Genomic DNA, 22,916 nt, shown 5'->3' with positions numbered 1-22,916 from the left:
ACAATAGCGTCAGTTTTTATTGTACGTCCATAACTAACGTTTGACCACAATTTGTGGCAGACAAATGAAATACATATGTATTAGTGCAGAATTTTCAGTTTCAAATGCACTTAACTTTTAATATTTATCATTTCGTGGCTCGTGATATTTGTAATATTCATATGCAGACAACATGCTCATCTCTAGTTGCGCGCGACAGTTTCAAGCTGGATGCTCGGACACGCATGTTGTGTTATTTGCGCGCCGTTTCTTTATTTTTAAATTCTGAGCCATCAAGAAAAACTTTTATTTATTTAATTGTATTGAAATTTTAAATGTTTATCGTATATTATATATGTATGTATGTATAAAAAGTACAACTAATGGCGTTTGGCAATAAACTTATGAAAATGTTTATATTTTTGAAAAATTAAGTAAATACCGTTCCCTTTTAGTAATTGAACTCCTCAAGCTTTATCAGAGCCTTACTGATCGATGGCAGTGTACAGAAATCAATTATATGTATGACTTAATAAATTATTTTCAGTTTTCATTCTCCTCCTTGGCATCCGGAAATTTAGTGGGCGGAACATAAAACCACCAGGCACCCAAAAAGAAGAAGACAGAGCATAATTTACCAAGTAGAGCCAGGATCCACATGTATCTGCAAGGTAGAAGAACTTATATTGGCAATATTTATAGGATGAATTCCATTAACTAGCCTGCTAATGTAAAAGTTGTCGTAGACTAAGCAAGCTCCGCCCGCTTGTTTATCACAGGACTCATGCCAAAGCACACAGGACTCATCAATTAGGGCACCAAAGATCAGGGGGGCTGGTATGGTACCCAGTAGACGCACCTTAATCCACTGTATGCCCAAAGCAAAGGAACGCTGCTCGTCCTGAACACACCTGGAAGAGAGGGGACAGAGAAATTAAAAATATTTTTAAACATTTTAGCATTTACTTGCCTTAATGTGGCGGATAGAGCCGGCATTGTGGCCAGAAACGTGAACAGCATCAGCATAAAACAAATAGCAACGAAATATGGCAAATTGTGGCACTTGGACTCGCACATGGCATTGGTGGCTGTCGGTCTCTCTGCCGCCTCGACACAACTACAGTTGCTGAAGTGCATCAGATGCCCGGCACTCTGCTCCTCGCTGCAGCCCGCAAAACAAGGACTATAGTACATGACACCATTGGCGCCGCAAACCGGATCGTAATTGGAGCGTATGCAGCCACAATTTCTGTTGCAGGCAGCCTCCAAATTGGGCAGCTGCTTTGCTGTTCCACGGTTCAAGCTATTGGTCGTCGGATAGTCCACAGTGACGCCAGCGAAGCCCATGTTGGGACACGTGAGCATGAAGCAGCTGGTAAAGAAAGTGGCCACCACTGTGGCCAGCAGACACATCCTGATGATGCCACGACAGGCCAAATTCCACTTCTTCACCAAATAGCCACCCAGAAAGGTGCCGCCGCCTCCTGCGGGCACCGAAATAACTCCCATGACTAGCGCCGATATGACGGGCGATATGCTGAACTGATTCTCGATTTGTTTGGGCAGAAAGGCGGCAAATCCGGCGATTACCAGACCCTCTGTAGCCCCCGCCAAGTTCAGAAAAACGAATGTGGGATTTTTCGAAAGCGTCCACACATCATGCAACAGCTTTCCAAAGCGACCGCTCCGCTTGGCTCCATCTCCACGCTCCACGCTCTGGGCGGCATGTGCCTCCGAAACTTTGGCCAACTGCAGTTTCTCAGCGCCAGGCAACGACTTGGGATAGCCAATTATGGGTATAGCCACAAGGACACAGGCCACGGCCGCAAAGACGAATCCAATCCACCAGGCACCAATCCACACTTTGCTCTCGCTCGTCAGGCTCAAGCTGCAAAGGACGAATACTTGTATTATCGTTAAAGCATCGCATCTGATTACATTTTTAGTCCGCAAATAAATTCCCATTCATTTCATTTACAGCAAGCAAGTTTATTCTCAAATCCGTGCTTTACAGCTGTAAACATATAAAACAAAACATAAACAACATTTTCAAATTTTCCGCATAATTTATGTACTGCCTGCCTGCCTGGCGGCCCAGTCCCATCCCCTGCTCAACAACTGGTATTATGACTTATGGCATCACCTTGACAATAAGCTCGTATCCGTATCCGCAGCCGAGCCGTACCCGTGTCGGGCTTGTGGCAACCAACAGGCATGCTTGTTGCTGCTGTGGCTCTCCTAAGTGACCCCGACCTCAGCTCACGGCGAATCAAACAAATGCTCATTCTCATTCGCACCTTATTTCCTTGTTGTCAGCACGAAATGTTGTTTTATTAGTCTCCGGAGATATGAGCCACCACTCTTTGCGGCATTTGCCGTTGCCGGGTTACAAATGTCGCGCGAAGCTACCAACAACCAAGGAATAGCGCCCTCCCCCCATCCCCCTCCGAAGCCAACATTAAAGCTCATCTCTCCTCAGACAAATAAGTCGTGCGATTAATAACAATCAGACAACGCTATTTCGTCGTGCGACTTAACAAAATGCCAAAAAAAAACAAAAAATATTCACTTACTCGGCCGCATCCATGGTGAAGAAATCCGTATAGATGAGCAACAATTGACCGCCCAGAACGTAGCCAATGGCGGGTCCAATAATGGCCATCGTGTAATAGAATCCTGTAAATACAAATTTAATTAAGTGACTCTACGAAATTACAATTAAATTAAATAGTAAATATTACAATAAATAAGCTAAGCTTCTTAGTTCACGTTTTCAATTAAGATTTTTGTTCCCTCTTCGTATTTATAAAAGCTTGGAATATTATGGAAATTCATATTTTTTTTATTATTTTTATACCCTGTACCCGTAGGGTAAAAAGGGTATATTAGGTTTGTGCAAAGTATGTAACATGCAGAAGGAAGCATCTCCGACCCCATAAAGTATATATATTCTGAATCAGCATGACGAGAGAAATCGATCTAGACATGTCCGTCCGTCCGTCCGTCTGTCCGTCTGGATGAACGCGAGGATCTCAGAAACTATAAAAGCTAGAATAACCAAAGTTGGCATCCAGATTCTCCTAGGTCCGAGAAAGGACGAGTTTATTTTATTTTTTGGAATTTTCCCCCCCTTCCCCCGCTACAGAATTTCGTCAATAGCGCCCACATTTCAAATGCTACCTAAACCAAACTTTGCACACATAATTAATATATAATTGTCTACTGTTTTATTCAATTCGGTCAATTCTAAGAAAAGTTATTAGCGAAACAAATTCTCGCCAGTACAACCTCCCCAAACTGCAGCAATAAGTTCGCTCTTCTTCTTCCTCTTTTTGCTGCTGCTATGGGCGCATATAACTCAGTGACGAAAGTTTTCCTGGGTACAGGGTATTTCACTGTCGGGCTTCCTCGACTGTAGCGTTCTCTCTTGTTTATTATTATTATTACTATTTTTTTTATTAGCTTCGACTTCAATATCTTAGTTATAATGAAACAGTCGGTAGTAAGTTTTTAAACAAGTTCGATTTATTACGATACTTGGGACCCCTTGACTATTTCGTTATTAGATATTTTTGTCATTTTTATAGGATTTTTTATTTCTTTAGTTTTATTTAGTTCAAGTTCTCTATTGTATTAATTTTTTATGTATATGTATATATATATATTTTTTTTTTCTTTTACATCGACTGCATTGTTTGTCAATGAAATAAATAAATAAATATTTTATGTGGTTTATGTATTTTATTTTATTTTTCGAAACATTCGCGGCTTCTCTAAATGTTTTGCTATATCAGGAAAGTCGCACTCCGATAAGAAATTAGTAATATATGTTTGAAACTCAATGAAAATAGTTTAAGGAACAAAAGTGATCTGTTCTTTCAAATAACTGGATAGAATGTGACCCGAATTTTTATTTATTTACATTTGTAACTTAGAATTAGTCGTAAATTACACCCCAATTTTTATCTGATATAGACAAATGAAAACTTACTATATACAGGTATTTATGCCTCAGCGTTTGGTCTGGATTTGCATTTAACGACAATAGAATATAACGACAGGATCTTAAAGCCAATTTTTCGACTATATAAATACTTTCTGTCTTCGGTAATTTAGGACCGATCTGAATTTAAACAACAACAATAAACAAGCAATACTCCCATTTTAAAAGAACTCTTGACGAGGTAAAAAACTAAATGGCAAAAGACTGAAAGAACTAGTTGTATGTTTCTATTGATTTGCAAGATTTTGTGTTATTTTAGAAACCAAGTGTTTGGTTTTAAGATAATTATAGTAGGACTTAGGTTTCAAAATACTGGGCTGCTCTCATTTCCAACGACAAATTATCTTCCTCTTATTCTTAGAGATAATAATCATTTCCATCTGCTTTTCTAAAAGCCTCTCTTTTCAGCCACTCCGGAATCGCTGACCATTCTCTCTGTTTCATCTTTCAAACTTTATAATTCAGCTTTCAATTATTTCTAACTTTCTTTCTTTTCTCTGATCAATTGTTTTTTATTTGGAAATAAATTGTTGACCTCATTTGGCTGTGATTCGGGGACAGACAAATGGGAAATAAAATTCCCCCATCGAGTGGGAGGTGTTTATTCGATATTATTGTAATTAATGATTCGATTTTTTTGCCAACATAGGCTTTCCCTGCTTATAGGGCTTTATTATACATAACTTGCGTTATCAATACAGAGTCGAACCATGGATCGACATAAGCCCCAATAGGCAATTGTGCGGGGCTCCCATTTGGGGCTAAAATTTAGTGAGAGCTATGAAGTAACACCAATTGTAATACTTCCCCTGAAAACATGACTATATTTTAATGCCTATTGAGTCAAAAGAAAAAGCTAAATCTGTACAAATATATATATAAAAAATATGGCCTCTTTGTCGGACCCCAATAAATATCATCGGATAAGCTTAGAATATTATCTGCCGCCCGGTATTCATTTGGGAACAAATTTAGTGGGAGCTATGAAGTAATACCAATTGTGAAGGAAGAAGTTCCTATACTTCCCCTGAAAACATGACTATATTTTACTGCCTATCGAGACAAAAGAAAAAGCTAAATCTGTATGGATATATCAAAAATATGGCCTGTTGGTCGGACCCCAATAAATATCATCGGATAAGCTTAGAAAGTGGGAGTAATATCTGCCGCCCGGTTATTCATGGTCGACTAACTAGCAAAGCAATATGGCAATAACTTCTAACTCGAGCCCAGTCCAGAGAGTTGTTGCCAATAAACCAATACGTTTTATCAATTGATTGCATCGTAATTTGCATGACAATACAGACGGAAAAGTCAAAGGCGAAGACGAAGGCGAAGGCGAAGGTTTGGGACTTCACCCGAGGACCCTTTTTTGGTTGCAAGCGGCACAGGCGTATTTACCAACTGGTGGGGGTAGGGGGAGGACGCTGTATCGGCTGCATCTATTCGCATTATCCTCGCAAATGGTAGCCAGCCAGTCAGCCAAAACAAACCGGCAAACGAATTTCAATTGTTTCAAAGGCGATGCGCTGCGCTGCGCGTCCTTCTGCTCGACTTTGATAATTTTGCTGCCTAGCTGTCTAGCGTACGATAAACTTAACTAAGAGGCAATAAATTTTGCCACCGCCATGGCCGTCTCCTTCGTCCTGGCTAGCCCCCATAGCCCTTGGGTGACACATCTCACAGTCAGCATCTGAGTCAGCAACAAGACGCTGCTCCCCTCACCCCCCCCCTCCTCCCTTCCCATTTGTTGCTTTAAAATTGGGTCAGAACGCAGCCTTAAGTAGAAGTATTAAGCGCTGGATGGTGGAGTGGTTGGGTGAGGGGTAGTGAGGGTGGTGAGGGGGTGGGGTTGGGGGTGATGTGCTTGCTGGGTCTGTGCAAATAGTAAACAGTATTTACTTCTCTTTGTAGTCGAAGTCTTTTGGCGATATTGCAAATAAAAATAAATATGCATGTGTGAGCAACTAACAGATGCTTTGTCTTTGTGTGCAACGATACACTGGAAAAAATGCAGTAGTTACTTGGCAAAATAAGCAAGACACAGAAAATATGGCCTGCTAGCTTAGTTGCTGATCGAAGGACCTTCAAGCGAGGCATAGTTCTTAAGTATTTAAGCATTTGTGAGATATACAATATACAATAAATAATATATAAATAAAAAAATAAAATAAAATAATAAATAAGTAAATAAATAAATAATAGTGTATTTGACTTAAACTAAATATGGCCTGATAGCTTAATTGGTGATCTAAGGACCTTCAAGCGGGGCATAGTTCTTAAGTATTTGATATAGAAATTGTGAGATATCAGATACAATTAATAATATAAAAAGAAAAACCAAAAAATTAAAAAAAAAGTCGTAGTGTATTAACTTAAACTGTAGTATATGTTTTATTTCTTTCATTTTACGGCCCTTCATGGAAAAACAACAACAAACTTGTTGTCTTGGGGTTGACGATTTTTCGACTCATCTGCCATAAGCTTAATAGCTCTCTAAAATGTTCTCAAATATCCTAAAATGTACTGCCTTTGTCAAGAGCAAATAATGGCAATTCCGCTTTGATAAGCCAGCTTATGGATAGATTCGGGACGGTTTTTGAATATCATTTATGAACAGGTCGAAAATAAAAATCTTGTACTCTAATTTGAAGCCAAAACTTAATTATCTTCTTAAAACCGGAAGAAACTTCTGTTCAATATTTACAAATCTTCGTAACTTCGTTGCTTGAATGAATATTTTTGGATGCGGCTTCCATTTGAATTCATTGAGGTGAAAAAGTAGGGTTTTATTATTTAAATTAAAGCTTTTTGCTCCTCATATTAAAATAAAACTTTCCTAACATCAAAAATTTAGATATTGTAATCTATATTGAAGCTTTTTGCTCTTCATATCATAATATAACTTTCGTAACATCTATTTAAATAGAGTAACTCTTCAGTTGTTTGGGTTAAAAGCCGGTCATCGGATTATTAAATAAAATCCTATATAAATCGACAAACAAATCGCTGAAAAAAGAAAGATTAAATAGATCGGATAAAAGGCATTGTCTACCATTAATTGAATTTACTTTAATTTAAATTTTCGCATTTCTTTTCTCTCAGTGTTTGGTGTTTTTGTTTGGCATGGGTAGTGGAGTTGGAAATACTTATTTCCGCACACATACTTCAATTGTTTTGTGTGTGGGAAAAGTTTCGGCGCCTTTGGAGTTGTTCTTATCAATGATAGAGTATCAGTTATTTACTAACTTCTAACTCTTAACTCCAGTTACCGCACACAACTTACCCAAGTAGACGGACGACATCTTCTTTGAGACATTCTCATCGATGTAAGTGACGCCGAGCGTGAAGAGCGGGGAAGCACCGGCGCCATGCAGAAGTTGTGCCGCAAAAAAGAACCACACAGTCCAAGTTAAATTCTCGCTCAAGACGCCCCCCTCCTCCGCATCGGCGTAGCATCCATTCTGCAAAAGATTGCGATACTACAGATGGATAAACAGATATATTGCCGCCAAAGCCACTCACCTGGGCCGACTCCGTTCCGTTCAGGATGCTGTCTGGCTCACACACATTCGATTCGGCTATGGTTGCCCGATAGCTGCCCACGAGGAAATGCGGCAGCGAGAATACCAAAGACCCCATGCCCATCAACAGCATGCCAATGCCGATAAAGAGGGGCTTCGAAGCGCCCTTCTTGCCCCCAAAGTAGGTAACTGGTACGAGGCAAGCGAAGGAGGCCAGATCGTAGCCGCTGGCCACCAATCCCGTCTGCCTCGAACGCAATCCGAAACGTCTCTCGATCGTGGATATGACCACATTGATAAATCCGTTAACAATCAGACCTGAAATGCAAATGGATGTATCAACAATAGTTGGCCAGTGTTGGGAAATATGGGAAGAATTCTTAAATTTGTGTAACCCTATACTACTATAATCCATTAACAATCAAGACTGAATGGAAATATGAGGTAAGTCTTTCTGCAGTTTGTAAAACTTGGTAAGACCATGATCCATTAAGAATCAGACCTGAATTGCAAATGGATGTGTCAACAATAGTTGGCCTGTGCTGGGAAATATGAGGTAAGTCTTTCTTCCATTTGTAAAACTAGGTAATACTATACTCCATTAACAATCACAACTGAAAGGAATTATGAGGCAAGTCTTTCTGCAATTTGTAAAATTAGGTAATACTATAATCTATAATGGAAAATGCTCGGAAATATGAGGTGTCTTTCTGCAATTTGAAAACCATATCTAGAATTCAAATAAATGGGTCGACCATAGTTGGCAGAAGATAAATCGTTAAAGTATGTACGTTCTTCAATTTATGTAAACCTATATAACCTATAATACTATATTTCAGTATACACAAGTATTACCAAAAAACTGATACATTTAACCCCCAATGTACCTCACGTTTCTCATTTTTTATCAGCCCATCAAATGGATAAGAAGCCCCACGAAAAGTTGTAAAGTAAACAAATTTTGGTTGACCAGCAGCGGGCAATTTTTTGTCTGCCCTCCCTGGTCGATTCAATAATTTGTAATTCCTACAATGGTGCTGGGTCGGGTCATAAATTAAATATACTATGTGCGACAAATTGATTTCTATTATAATAAATATTTGTAAGCTGTGAAAGGGAATCCCCCGCCATTAAAGCGGAAGCGAGGGCGTCAACTTCTGTTTCATTGTATGGCTAAGAATATGAATTTTTTTTTTGAAGCAAAATTCAATTTATTTTCCAATAATGGGCATGTAGTATGTACAGAATATCCTTTTTATTTGCACGCTGGACAACAACAAAAACACACACATGCTTACACTCGAAGGTGTTCGTAAGGGTGTGAAAATGTTTAGTGGGGGTAAACATTTTAGCTCACAAGCACAATTTCTCCATTTCTATCTGGTTGCTTGGACTAATTCAATAAAGTCATAAGTCGTTTACCCTTGAAAGTGTAATAATTTCCTTAGAAGGGGATTCCTTCGGCCGCAGGACTTTCAAGCACAGCAATTGCACTCTGAAGTGCCTGGAAAGTCAAGTATGGGCTGTTGGCCTCAGAACGTGACAATCTTCAGTTTTAGGCGTTCATCCAAATGACAGACATTAATACTTATGGCGTGTGTGAACAGATATTGATACCCACTCTGGCTTATTAGAAGCGGAACATAAAAATGGGGCGCTCAGACGGACACATCTGTCTCGAAACCAGCAAAGCCTGATACAACAATAGGGGCTTAAAGGCAGACTAGTCGCTTAATAGCTCGAATGAGAAGGAGAAAGAAGTCGCTGAACTACACACATTTTATTTATTTAATTCACTTTATACAGTTTTCTTAAAGTGAGTCTTAAAATTCGAATTTACAATATTTATTTATTTATATTTTAAAATACAGTTTTCCAGACTGAAAAAATTGTTTTCTTACAAGGTGAAGGCGTTCTTTCAAAGTTTTCTAAACATTGTAAAGCATAGATCAAGAATGATTAAAAGATCATGCTACACATTGCTGATTTTTAATCAATAGATACATATCTTTACAAGTTTCTACCAGTAGCCTGATTTAAAGATTATTAAGAATTTCAATTATACATATAAATATCTAATTAAGATGGCTTTTGAAACCTATTTGCAACTAACACGCATACATACCATATATCCCATAATATCCCAAGCTAGTAACGAACCCGCAAACGACATATAGTATCTGAATAAATAAGCATAATCATATTGGGATCGATTAAATTCAAAAAAGTTTGTAGCTATAATTAATTCATACTAGCCAGTCCAACTAATATCTAGACATTTTTATAATGAAATCATCGCATTGTTCATGGTGTCGGACTGAAAATTTAATAAACTAGTGTTGCATGGGGATTGAAAGAAGCTACATACCAAGTTTGGTTGATGTAGGCTCAACGGTTTTCGAAATTTAGGCGTTCATACAGACGGACATTTTTTTTGTTTTTTTTTTAAATTCATTTATTTGATAGGAGGGAAAAGTACAGAGTTTGAGAATAGAGGTAAGGAGAAAGAAATTAATGAACGAATCAGCAGTCTAGATTAAGAATACTTAGAATATACTTGATTTAACACAATTTGCAGAAACCGAATAACCTATTAATCCATCGGACCCAGGGGGAAAAAATTATACCATCTAAGGACACAAATAATATATAATATATATAAAATATAAATCTACTATGCAATCATTTTATCCTAAAGAAAATTGTTGTAGCAGAAAAATATTGTTGGTTTAGAAATCGTATTAATTTTCAATAAAGAACCATTACTCTTGACATATAGTAATTGAAGAATTCAACCCATTTTCAGGTAAATTATTAAAAATCTGAGGCAGGCAGGCCTAGCAAAGCTATTCCCTCAATCTCAACGAACAGGTTAATTAATTCTTAATTATTTAAATGAGTTTGAAAATTGATGATTGAAAAAAACATTTTTTTTAAACATATAACAACTTAGGAAGTCAAGTATTATATTAATTATTTTCGCTTGAGTTACAGAAAAAACTGAATAACCTAATACTTGTACCGCACTGGGCTAGATACAACAAATAAATAAATATAAATAAAATATATAGTTTGTTTGCATTTACCTCTTCAGTCATTCATAAAATGCACATAAATCTTGATATGAATGTTGAGAAAATGCCTTTTCTTAATCCCCAACTTAATGATAGTATTATGTACATATATTTATAAATAATAATGAAAAACATAGGGATATTGCTGCTGGTTTTCCAAACGAGAACGCGAATAAAATGCGCGACGCGCCAATTCAAAATTGTTGCGGATGATTTATGTTAATGCCATGTCAACTGATTAATATTTTCGGTCACGTGCCGACATTCAGAGCATTCAGGGGCGCGCACACTCTTGCGGGCAAGCACACAAACAAACGGACAAACAGACAGACAAACGGACAGACAAACAAACAACATAGGCGGAAGTGCAGCAGGCATGCGATTTATCGCAGCACGCGTCCAAGCAAGCGCTTCTAGGCAATTTTTTGGCCAGCATCCAGCCATGTCGTCACTTTCACACCCAACGCCCATGCCCATGCCCATGCCCATGTCCTTGCCAGTGGGCTCGTCCACGTGCAACAGCTGCTGATGCCGTCCCGTGGACTTCATTCACGTAATCTGCAACAGCAGCCTGCCCTCCGGCCGGCATTGTTTATAGCCCGGCTATGACATAAATACTGCAGCAGCACAAACACGCCCACGCCCCCAAAATTGAAGGCGCAACTTGGCAAATTTTAACTAATCCCCTGTAACAGAGACTAATCCCCATAGGTAGGCAGACGATTAACCCACTAATATTGACCAAGGTCTCGTCTGATTCCAACATCTTCCTTTTAAAATAAATGCAATTTTTAGTTCGCACTTCAGTTTTTAAGTTTTCAATTCTATGCGATTCGGTTTTCAAATGATTGTCTTGATCAGGAATGCCAGCGAAATCTCTGAAGATTTCGGGTTGGAGTGTTTTTGAAAGCTCTCAAAAAATCCATTTCATTTTTTCGAACTTCTCCTCGAACAATGATTTTTTTTTTGTCGAAAAATATCGTCAATTCTTATCCCAACATACTTTATTTTTTCAATTCTGTTAATAGACTGGATATGCTTAATATAATGTTTATTTTTATTTTTTTTTATTAATATATGTATATTTTTTATTTATTTTAAATAAAGCTGTCGATGTAAAAAAAAGAAATGCTATATATAGCTAGATAAAGGGCAAATAATATTAGATATTTTTATAATTTGATAAGATTTCTCCTCCTTAGGCTTTCTAGCTTATAAGATGCTTGTTATAATTTTTATATATTCCCTATATTTGTTGACAGTCAATGTTTGTTGACATAAATAAATAAATAAAATAAAATAAATAAAAATAACTTAAACTTAATAAAACTAAAGAATAAAAAAGCCTACAGAAAATTAAAAAAAAATGTCTAAAATCAAATCTGACTTGGGGAGGATTTTATTTGCCAAATGGCTAGCTATACTCCGATTCACAGAGCAGAGAAAAAATTAAAATTAAATTAATAAAATAAATTAATCAAAAACAAGTAAAATTCAATTAAAATAATAAAATACATGAAAAAACAATTTTTAAAATAATAAAACAAAAGTACATAATTAAAAGCTAAAAGTTGAAGAAAATATTTGAAAAAACAATTTTTAAAATAATAAAACAAAAGTATATAATTAAAAGCTAAAAGTTGAAGAAAACTCAGTCGGTGGAGGAGGGTTTGTGGGCCAATCCGGCAAGCTATGCCCCTCGATGAGTTCGTAGACGGTCGCTATATCTGCTGATGTTCAGATTTTCAGATTTAATTCGTTCACAATATCACAATCAATAAGCCGTAGAACTTTTTTCGAAAGACTGTAGACATGTTTGTGGCAGCAGATCTTAGTTCCGATACGTTATTAGAATTGAATAAAGGCTCTTCAAGTCAATCTAAGCTGCTAATATTGCATCTTTCTGGAGCTACAATAATAGCAGCTAAGATCGCCATGAAGAGCCTTTGTTCATTTCTAATAAAATAATAAATAAAAATAAAAAATAAATTTAGAATACTTTCCTGAAAAATTAATTTGATAACCTGATATTTGAAGTACAATTAATTCTGTTTTTATACGGTCTTTTTTTACACGATTTTCATGTAACACTCTTTGAAAATTAAATAGTTCATATATATATATATTTCTTTAAAGATAAGTGGGGCTTACTTTTTAAAACACAAGCCTCCAAAAATAACGGAATAAATTTTCCGAAATAATCAATTTGAAAACTTAATATTTGATTTGATTTAATTAAATAAAATTCTGCACTTTCTTTCCTTCTTTTTAAAACACAAGTCTACAAAAAAAATTGAGAATACTTTCCTGAAATGATTAATTTGAAAACTTAATATTTGATGTACAATTAATTCTGTTTTTACACGGTTTGAAAATTAAAAATGTCCTCTATATTTCTTTAGAGATATCCTATTTTTGCACGTTTGTTTCTGGAACCAATCTTAAACAGAATTAGTTGTATTGCTCAAATATAGTTTTATTTTTTTATTTCTTCATGACTCCTACGCCTTTCAAGGGGTTAATTTTAGTGGCTGGCGTCGTCATGTGCGCATCAAGAGTCTGCTTATCCCCATTTTCCGATTCCGGAATTTTAATTAACCACACAACTCCAGCCTCGTCATAGTCATAGTTGCCATGACTGCCGACCAGGGCGAGTTTTGAGCAAACAACGATTAACATTTTCTTGATTTATGTTCACCCAATTATGTGACACTTGCTTCCATTACACGGCTCCTGCTCCCGAGTGCGGACGGAATGTGCCTCGTCTTCGTGTTTCCACATCAACGGCCTCTCGAACTATTCAAATGGTGGCAGTTTTTGAGGTTAATGCATCCTCGGGCCAAATGGCCCAAGCCAGGCCAACTCTGTTGACTGCCCCCGGGCAGATATTAATTTTTAATCCACCTCTATTCATATGGGGCAAAGGCGAGAGTAACTCCCCCACCTGGCTCTCTATGTGCAACCGCTTATCTGTTGCACGCAGTCGGCACAGAAACCAAGGCTTGAGCATTTGCCACCATAAAAGAGTTGAGATGCTAATAAGCTGCTGCAACAAACAACTCAGACTTCCTCCCCCAACCCCTCCCCCCCCCCCACCACTTGAAACGTCTTAAGAAGTTGCAAGCTAAATAAATTCATTTCCGAATCCGAATTTTGAAACGCGACAGTCCCAGGTAGTGTGTTGCGAATTGGTGAAAAATTGTTCATTCGCTCAGCTTTTACCGATTTGGGTTTAGAATAGAATTAGAGAATTGTATAAAGATTACATGTGAATTCCGTTAATGGTGTTTTATTTGTTATTTAAGGCAGTACTAGGAGAGTCTACATAGAAAGTTATTTGTCTCGAGGTACGTTCATTTTATTTGGTAGAAGAAGCTTTCTTTAGTCCTTTTATTATAAAAAAATTTCCAACCTACGATTGCATTTCTTTATATATTATTTAATTTAAAATTGTATTTATTAAACTAATTATCTACCCTTACAAATATTCCCAAATATTATTAGATATTTTTGTCATTTTTATAGGTTTTTTTTCTTTCTTTAGTTTTATTTAGTTTAAGTTGTTATATTGTATTGATTTTTTTTTATGTACATCGACTGCATTGTTTGTCGATGAAAAATAAATAAAAAAATAAATAAAAGTACATTTTCTCATCACTAATAAGGACATACGAGCTCATCAGAAATTAGTGTTCCTTACATTTCACACAATAGTACCACCATTAGAAGCCTAAAAAGGCTAGACCTACCGTTCAGAACATTAAACTAACAACTATCCTATAAATATATTATCAATAAACCCATAATTTCCAAATGTACATGTCAATCTATAAACATTTCTTAAATTCTACACATAAAACGCAACTAATAATACTGTCAAGGTGTTATTATAAAATTTATCTAAAAAAAAAAAAACTTAAACAAAAATTGCAATATTAGAATTAAATATTTAGATCTTAAATATATTATATTTATTAATTGTGAAAGAAACTGTCGATTTCAGAGTTGAAAATTCCTATAATTGGTAAAAGTCAGTTTTATTTAAAATATTCAATTCAGACAACTGAAGTAAGGCAACAAAAAAATAACCAATATCGGGACCACTTTAAACAAAACTTTAAGATATTAGTCCCCACAAAAGTAGAGTAGTGGAAAGTCGGGATGAAAAGGTCCAAATATATTTCCTAGCACTGTTCTTACAAAGCTCGGTGAGTGTGTTTCGCGCAGAAAACTACGCCAAAATAGACGCTTTCTTCGAAGGCAAATAGAAAAGTAATGGCTTTTATGAATTATTTAAAATTTTATATTCATTTAAGAATTAAAAAATACTACCAAATGTTATAGAAAAATTTCGGAAAGGCTTTAAAATGAACGTTAACGTTAGCACCTCTCTCTCTCTCTATTGCTGCATAAAATTATCTCAAACGTTGACCGACATTGTAATCATAAAAGGTATTATCTTAGCTGAAGCTATAAGCATGATAAACAAATAACTACTTAAGCTAAATAGAATCATATACGCCCTATCTTTGTCAGATGTAACATATATATAATATTTTTTTGGACTAGTTTACAAACGTCCAAGACTAATACGTTTCAAAAACATGATTATTTATATATGTACATATAAGCGTTTTAAATAATTGCTTTAAATATTTGCTTTAAATAGTTGTTTTACATAATTATTTTAAGTAATTGTTTTTATATAATATTTTTAAACAGTTTTCTAGCATTTTTTGAGAAAGTTTCCCGCAAAACTTGCTTAGAATGTGCATTTCTAAATACTACCCAGATCACTAATGCTGTAAATAAATGTTATTAAACGGCTTATGAGGAATATAGTGATATGAGAATCTTTAAATTTGAACTTTAAAATGGTCTTACAAACCCTAAATCTGGGAGCTGTTTGACAATAAAGGAGCACTTTTTTTTTTTTTTGGAAATATATGCACTTTGTTCGTTTTAAGACTGTTGTCTCCCACGCATCGCTAAATAAGTTAAACAATCAAGAAAACGGTGAGTGTGGGCGGAGCAGTAACATTTTAAATGGATTAAGTGGGCAACAAAAATAATGATTCTTATAAATTACAAATGGTCTGGTAAATTTGTCTCCTACCTTGCAAGGCTCCACAAATGCATAGCCAGAATAGGGCCCACTTGGCGGTGGCAAAACGCTGCAGCCACTGAGGCCGAAATCCTTGCCAGCCAAAACGCTGCTCTGCCAGGACACAGGTCGAGTTGGATTCGGCGCTTGTGGCGCTGCCGACGCGACTGGAACGCGCACTATTGTTGTTGTTCACATTGCCATTGCCACGTTTAGATGCATTTGTTGTTGACTTATCCGATAAGTCATGTGTCGCGATACTCGAGCACTCCACGGCCGACATCTCACTTTTGAAGAAAAACACTTACTTAGCTGGGGATTAACACGCGACCGCGATCTGTAGCGAACGACGCGCCAACTGCAACTGAACGCACAAATTTGAATTATGCGAAGCTGAAGCTCAAGAACAGTTCCTCACTTCCGCTATTTAACAGCGCAGGACTTTGCAGCATCGAGCGCTTAACAGCAATCTGTTAGCAACAGAGAGCAACCCCCCATATTCGCGCCGCTCCTCACACTCGCCTCTCTCTCTCCTCGCATTTCCATTCCCATTCGCATGTGTGTTGCGTAAACAAAAAACCCAAACAGAACATCAAATGCACAAGAACTTATGAATGAAATTTTATATTCCTCCTTCCCCCTTGATACTCTTCTGCTCATTCGTATTACGCTCAGCTGTGCCTGTGCCTTTGCCATTGTACTGCACGTACATACATACATACATACATACTATTTGTATCAACAGTTGTCATGATTTCTTTTTCACGCGGATATTTGACTCTTTTTTTCCCACAATTCTTACACCTCTGCAGGCTTTCTCAAATACTGTGTGTGAATATAATTCGTCTGGTCTGCTTAAAAAATAAGCAGATAAATAAAATAAAAAATATTGCAGTTACTGTGCTGCTCTTGGCTGCATATAATGCAGTATATAAGCATTTAAGCCAAATTTACGCACAGAGAATTATCTAAACGCATAAAACTTAAAAATTTAAAGTTCCTTTTTAAATTTTGTAGAGATTATTGGGCTTGCTGTTTGGAAATAGGCTGGAAAGTCGTTTAAATATTTATTGAAATATTATTTATTGATTCTAAATGATAGCAATAGTATTTCAAATAGCTTTCAATTCATGAAAATTTGAATTAGAATCTTTAAATAATTAATTTCAGGGAGCATCAAAAAACAACATATGTATATGTTCTTTTTTAAATATATTACTGACTGAAGTTAAAACCAATCTAGCCAAATTCTTTATAATTATTTCTATAAAGAGTATGTTAATAAATAAGTTGGGAAAAGCATTATGATGCGTAAAATGTGTGCTTGAAAATAAATAGTTTGGGAAATATCTCTCAAACAATATTATACGCTCTTTGCATTTATATATCAAATCGAGTCCTATACGCTTTATGATAGATTTGTTTTAAATTAATATTTTAACGGATATACGCATCAGAGGTTTAATTACAGCACGAACTCAATAACCGCAGCCCTCGATACATCCAATTTTTCAATTTTGTAAACTCTATGAAATGATATTCAAGCAAAAGACATGTTTCTTTAGGATCTTAGAGGGGCTGATTCTAAACTATACTGAAGAGATCTTCCAAAAGGTTTTCGCAATTTATGGAAATGCCAATTTGGTGAAATAGAAATCATTGGCATATGATGGAATATATAGAACCTCATAGACTGTAGAGAAACCCTTGCTTCCTGTATAATGTACGAATTTACAGAGAAATCGCGAATTATTAAATATAGTATATATCAATAGTTAAAACCGATTATGTAATATTCCAATTCTAGTATTTTCATTTTTTCTGAGGTTTATTTTCTTTTTTCGATGGCCTCATAACTTTGAATTGGAAAGAAAATTATTTTTTGTTGATCAACTTTATAGCAAAGTTGTTACAAATCGTAAAGTATTAGTCACACTGATTGGGCTTGGACTTATTGGAAATGTGGAATATCTCTTTTAAAAAGTACTTCGTCAATTTCTGATAGGTCGATTCATTTGTAAATTAAATTGTGTTAAGATTGGAAGCTTTAGGAAAAAAAAATCGGTATATGTTTATGACTCGGTTACTGTCCCATTATATAATCAGGGTCGGACTTAGAGCCAGAAAAGTTTTGCTGTGCATTTGGTGGTGACTGGAAGAACATCTATATATATATATATATATATAACAGTTTGTCCTGACTGATTGGCAATCAACACACAGCCCAAAACGTAAGCTGAAATTTGGACACAAGATCCCTCTCACAGTGAAATTGGGCATTGGGTTTTGGAAAATTCGAACTCTAAAGGGGGTAAAACGGTCTCCTACGATTGTATGAAAAATCTACCATTTTCATCCGCTTAACTTCAAATTTAGCTTGTTTACTATAAGTAGCTTCCATATGTTCCATCGACAACAACCATCCTTATTAACGCATTGCATATAAGGTAAAATGTTTAAAATAGGGTAATAGAAATGAACTTCTATTTACCCAATCCAATAGAATAAAATGTTTGGTTTCTCATTACAACTTTAAAGAGTTTATTTGATAGATTTGTTGTTGTTTTTTTTTCTTTTTTCATTTGGTTTGCTAATTTATGCTTAACATATGAAAATACGTTTAAGTTACCAATTAGCCAAAGCATTTGTTTTTTCAAGAGATATTTATTATGTTGTATATGTTAATCCAAAATTAAATTTCAAAAAGTACATTTTGTTAAATGAAATTAATTTTAGAGTGCCGGCAAGTACATAATATTCTAGTGCCTAATTTTTAATAATCTGTGTGAGCACCAGCAACAGGTTTGTAAATTAAGTACGATATAATTTACAAAACATAAAATTATAATAATAATAATCATAATAATCAAACAATAACTGAATTGATATAAATGTTGCACTGCGTTCATTCGCTTCAACTATATAAAATAATTCAAATAATGGATAACAACTTTCTCATTAACATATATATATATATATAAAGTGTGTGTGAGCTAACGATATCAAAAATAATTGTGTGACATTGGAAAATATTGAAAAAGCGTTTAGCTACTTATAATTAAACACAAGGGAGTAGTGGTCATTAAATCAAATCCTCACATAGAAAAATAACTTGAAAAACGAACAGGAAAATAACAACTGAAGATTAAGTCTTAGTTCTTAAATGGGCCGACATGTCCAGCCACGTTCTTTTACAGGTTACAGTACACACGCGATATTTACAAGGATTCATCGAATTATATAGTATGTACTTAGGACATTACGTTAATTTTTTAGTTTTGTTGTTGCTAGTATTATCGTTTCTATTTTGTGAGCAGCAGATTGTAAATTATTTAAAAGTTGGCGGGACGCGGGACAATTTGAAAAGTCGCTCTTGGCATTCACATGATCATTCAGTTTTTCACAACAAATATATGCATGTATATATGTATGTATGTATTAATATGTATGTATGTACGTATATAGTATGTATGTATGTTTATTGAACAGCTTCATATATAGTCGTAATTGTAAGTGTAATTGCGGTTGCGAGTTAGAATATATATTTATGTATGTATTTAATATATGTAAGTACTATTATTTATGTACTTAAGAGACGAGAGTGTTCGCGTGTTCCGTATATGTACAAAAAATGTATATTATTTAACTCATATGTTTCGGTTACATGTAGATAACAGTGAACGCTTTGGGTACTACGACAAATATCACATAATGAGATCAATTGGATTTATTTTGGGTTTTTTTTTTGTGTGTGAAATGTAAGAATGTACGTTTTAATTTTAAGTAATTCTTGCGCGTATAATTCTCAACTCAATGTTGTCTACTACTATACTTTCTCAACTTGAACTGCTGGTGGGTTTTTGTTTTGTTTTTTATTGAATTTACAAAATTGGTTCTTTTGGCAAATTATATATTAATTATTGTATTTGTATCTTTGTGTGTTTGGATTTGTAGCAAAAGCAAAAAATCTCTTCCACTGCCTCGCACGTCTGTGTCATTTTATTTAATTTAATTTTTTGTTTTTCTTTTACAATACTAATTTGTTGTTAATTTTGTGTGTGTGTGTGTTTGTTGTGTTGGTCTCCACAATAAGAAATGTGTGAGTGAATATTTTGAATAAGTTCATTGCTTTAGCTAACTACACTTTTGTTTTATAAGGCATTGCACATTTCGAAAGAAACAAAGTACAAGAAACCTCGATTTTACAGTTTGGACATTTTGTTAAGGTTTCTGAATAATTCCTATCGGACATCAGACAAATATACTCATATGTATGTACCTCTCCATTCATTATATCGTAAACTTAGCATATCAACAAAAATTAAAGTATGTATTTATGATAAGTTTTGCTGCAGTTTTAAGTTTGAAAAATCATAATAAAATTATAAAAAATATATATGTTATACACACTTTTTGCTGTTAAGTACAAATTTTGCTTTCGATTTTTAGCACTGAACGACTTTTCAAACTGCCCACACTTTTAACTTTTACAATTTGCTATTAATTCAATTGTTTGTTTTTTCTTTGTTTGTTTGTTGGTTGGTTTGTTTTTTGTGTTAAGTAATGTATACCCTTCTCTGTGTTGCTTACGTTCATTCATTTGTTTCTTATCATCAATAAAATATATTTATATTTTGCGTAAGTATATTGTTGTATATGTAAATATATGTATGTATATATATTTATATGTATGTATATGTTGTATGTATATGCGACTTAAAAAGAATTTAACCAAAAATAAAACAGAAAAAAAATATGTTTAATTTGTAAAAACTTGTGTACTTGCGTTATTATTCATGTTGTGTGTGGGGCAAAATCTTTTCACTTTTCACTGTTTTCGTCTTTGCTTTTCTTCTCTTTTTGTTTTTTGTCTTTGCAACAATTACAAGGCGGGCGGGTGGTGGTGGTTGGGTTACAGAGGAACGCCAGGGAAAGAGTGGATGGGTGGGTGGGTTGGTTGCTCTTCGCTGTTTGTTTGCTTCATTGATTGATTGATTGGTCATCAACATTGTCAATTGCACATGTCCAATTGCTTCTTCTTCTTTTTTTTTTGTTGTAGCCCCACTTCAGTGCTTGGCTGCGTCCTAAATTTGAGGTGTCGCCACTGAGGCTGGTGGCGAAGCCACTGCTGGTCCCACTGCCGCGGCATCTTCCTGGGCTCCCTCAGTCAAGCAATCGTCCAGCTCGCTGTGCATCACAATCTCAATGTCGCCCAGTTCGGCCGCAGCCTCGGCCCTCAATGTGACGTCCTCGGACCGTGCCAACTTCTGAAGGGTGTGCAGCGTCTCCTCATTGATCGTGTGCTCTGGGGATATGTTTTCCTTGAGCTCCCGCTTCAGATTCATCGGTATGTGCGCCGCATTGAGTTCGTTTGTGTTTGCCGCCTCCGAACTGATCGATGTTATGGTTCCCGTCGTGACGCTAGTGGATGTGGCAATTGGTTCCAACACGGCTGCTCCATTGTTCCCCGCATCGCCGCTCTGGTTGAACGAGAGGTTCTGTCTGAAGACCTGCTTACCAAAGTCTCGTAATTGTCGCGAGGCAGTGTCCAGAAAAGAAGTGGCGCCTGCATTGCTGACGTTTGCATCGAGTGGCGTCCACGCGGGTGGTGTTGTCTTTCGTGTGGCTACGAGTGTATTTGAGGCTTGGACATTGACGTCGGTGAAACCCAAACCGCCGCCAGTTGTGGTGTTTGTCGTTGCTGTTGTTATTATTGTGGTTGTGGTACTGGTGGTTGTGTCTGCAAGAATTTAAATGGGAATATTATTAAATGCATGCAAAGATGGAAAATCCAACAAAAAAGTAAAAGCCAATTCAAAACTATTCCTCAATATACAATATTGAGAGAGATTGGAGATTCTAACAACATTTAAAACAAAAGTAGATAATTGTACATATATAGATTACGTGTTTTTCACACGTTTTGGTTTATCTAGCTTTTGAAAGTTGAACAGTATTAATGAAATTTTGTAGCGGGCAGGGGGGGAATCAGAAAAAAATAAAATAAACTCGCGTTGCATGGATATTATAAGAGTCTTCATACCAAGTTTGATGAATGTGGGTTCAACCGACTCCGAAATACAGGCGGACAGACGGACGGACACTAAATATATATTTACTTTATGGAGTCGGAGATGCTTTCTTCTGCTTATTACACACTTTGCACAAAATTAATATACCCTTTTTACTCTACGGGTACAGGGTATAAAAATCTATGCGATAATTTTGAACTAGTGCTAGTAACTATTAAGTATACGACTCAATACTATAGTTGCAAAATAGTTAGACTAAGTTAAAGTGCTGATAAGCCAATGCGAAACGTTTGAAAAATGATTCATTAATACAGTGAAAACTCTTCTGGTCCGGGGTTGGATACTTAAATACTTAGTAAACCAAATGAATGTTCTAACTAAATGTAACTAACTCTGTTCGTTATTTGTGGTCGGCGCATTGGTTTTGGTTTCTGGAGATGAGCTACGCTGAAAAATCGCGGTAGTATGGAAAAGTGTGAGCAGCTTGTCCACCGCCGATTGATTTGCGATCCATGAGGTTTTCCGCGATCGTGTTGGCGGCAGATTGACAATCTCTGCGGTCACCGGAACTGCGACTGGCACTTCTACATCTGCATCGGCGGGCTGTGAACTCTGGACCACAGATGCAGCTGTGAGTACAGCTCCAGCAGCGGAATCTTTGGTGAGTGTTATATCATTATCTCCAAAGACCGCAATCGGACAGGACTTGGGTACTGTCGTTGTGCATTCTACATTGAAGGAATCGGTGACATCGTTTGAGGTGCTGCTCGCCGATGCAGATGTTGATGAAGACGAAGATGACGGTGATGGCGATGAATTGGAGTTTGATGTCAGCGATACTGGCGATGTGGAGCATGAGCTTGATGATGTGGGCGAGTTGGTGAAATGTGGCGATAGCTTTTTCGTCACCGCCGTCTCATCGACATCATTTGTACTATTGGCATCATGGTGTGCGTCTTGGCTGGGCTCCACAATAACCACTGTTGTTGGTGTTGGTGCAACCGCTGCCTTCTGTGTGGATGTTGCTGATGATGTTGTAGACGCCGCTTCGGCCAACTGCGCAGCCTTGCGCGTCGACTTCAGCATCGGCGTTGGTGGCAAAATAATCGGTGGTGTCTGTGGTGTTATCGGTGGCATTTGTCGGCTGGCCAGTGGCACCTGTGTAGAGGAGGCAGATGATATTTCTTGAATTCTTTGATA

General features: G+C 36.3%; 2 protein-coding genes across 4 annotated transcripts in view; both read right to left on the bottom strand.

Annotated features, from left to right (window-relative positions):
* Window positions 1-522: 522 nt before the first annotated feature.
* On the bottom strand, window positions 523-15,967 carry LOC115626040 (solute carrier organic anion transporter family member 4A1). The gene is made up of 7 exons (XM_030521291.1): window positions 15,697-15,967; window positions 7,508-7,824; window positions 7,269-7,446; window positions 2,553-2,655; window positions 950-1,867; window positions 702-890; window positions 523-643 (listed from the first exon to the last, which is right to left on the bottom strand). Exons 1-7 carry the CDS (start codon window positions 15,965-15,967, stop codon window positions 523-525), a joined length of 2,097 nt encoding a protein of 698 aa, XP_030377151.1.
* A 2,327-nt stretch (window positions 15,968-18,294) lies between these two features.
* The window catches only part of LOC115626207 (mucin-5AC), a 28,357-nt gene continuing 23,735 nt past the window's right edge, over window positions 18,295-22,916 (bottom strand). For all 3 annotated transcript variants that reach the window (XM_030521491.1, XM_030521493.1, XM_030521494.1), the window contains exons 8-9: window positions 22,109-22,874; window positions 18,295-21,424 (exon numbers count right to left, since the gene is read on the bottom strand). In XM_030521491.1, the coding sequence (XP_030377351.1) occupies window positions 20,769-21,424; window positions 22,109-22,874 (1,422 nt within the window). In that variant the 3' untranslated portion in view covers window positions 18,295-20,768. The remainder of the gene's footprint in view (window positions 21,425-22,108; window positions 22,875-22,916) is intronic.

This window comes from Scaptodrosophila lebanonensis, unplaced genomic scaffold (assembly GCF_003285725.1).
Source record: "Scaptodrosophila lebanonensis strain 11010-0011.00,11010-0021.00 unplaced genomic scaffold, SlebRS2 tig00000080-arrow-pilon, whole genome shotgun sequence".
NCBI lineage: Eukaryota > Metazoa > Arthropoda > Insecta > Diptera > Drosophilidae > Scaptodrosophila > Scaptodrosophila lebanonensis.
This window is presented reverse-complemented; position numbering and strand designations above follow the sequence as displayed.

Bases quoted from the DNA above. Each gene is read 5' to 3' on its own strand.
- LOC115626040 (XM_030521291.1), bottom strand. From the start codon at position 15,967: ATGTCGGCCGTGGAGTGCTCGAGTATCGCGACACATGACTTATCGGAT. The intron at 2,656-7,268 runs GTAAGTTGTGTG...TTGTATTTACAG, and splicing joins GATGTCGTCCGTCTACTTGG to GATTCTATTACACGATGGCC. The intron at 891-949 runs GCAAGTAAATGC...CCTCTCTTCCAG, and splicing joins GCTCTATCCGCCACATTAAG to GTGTGTTCAGGACGAGCAGC.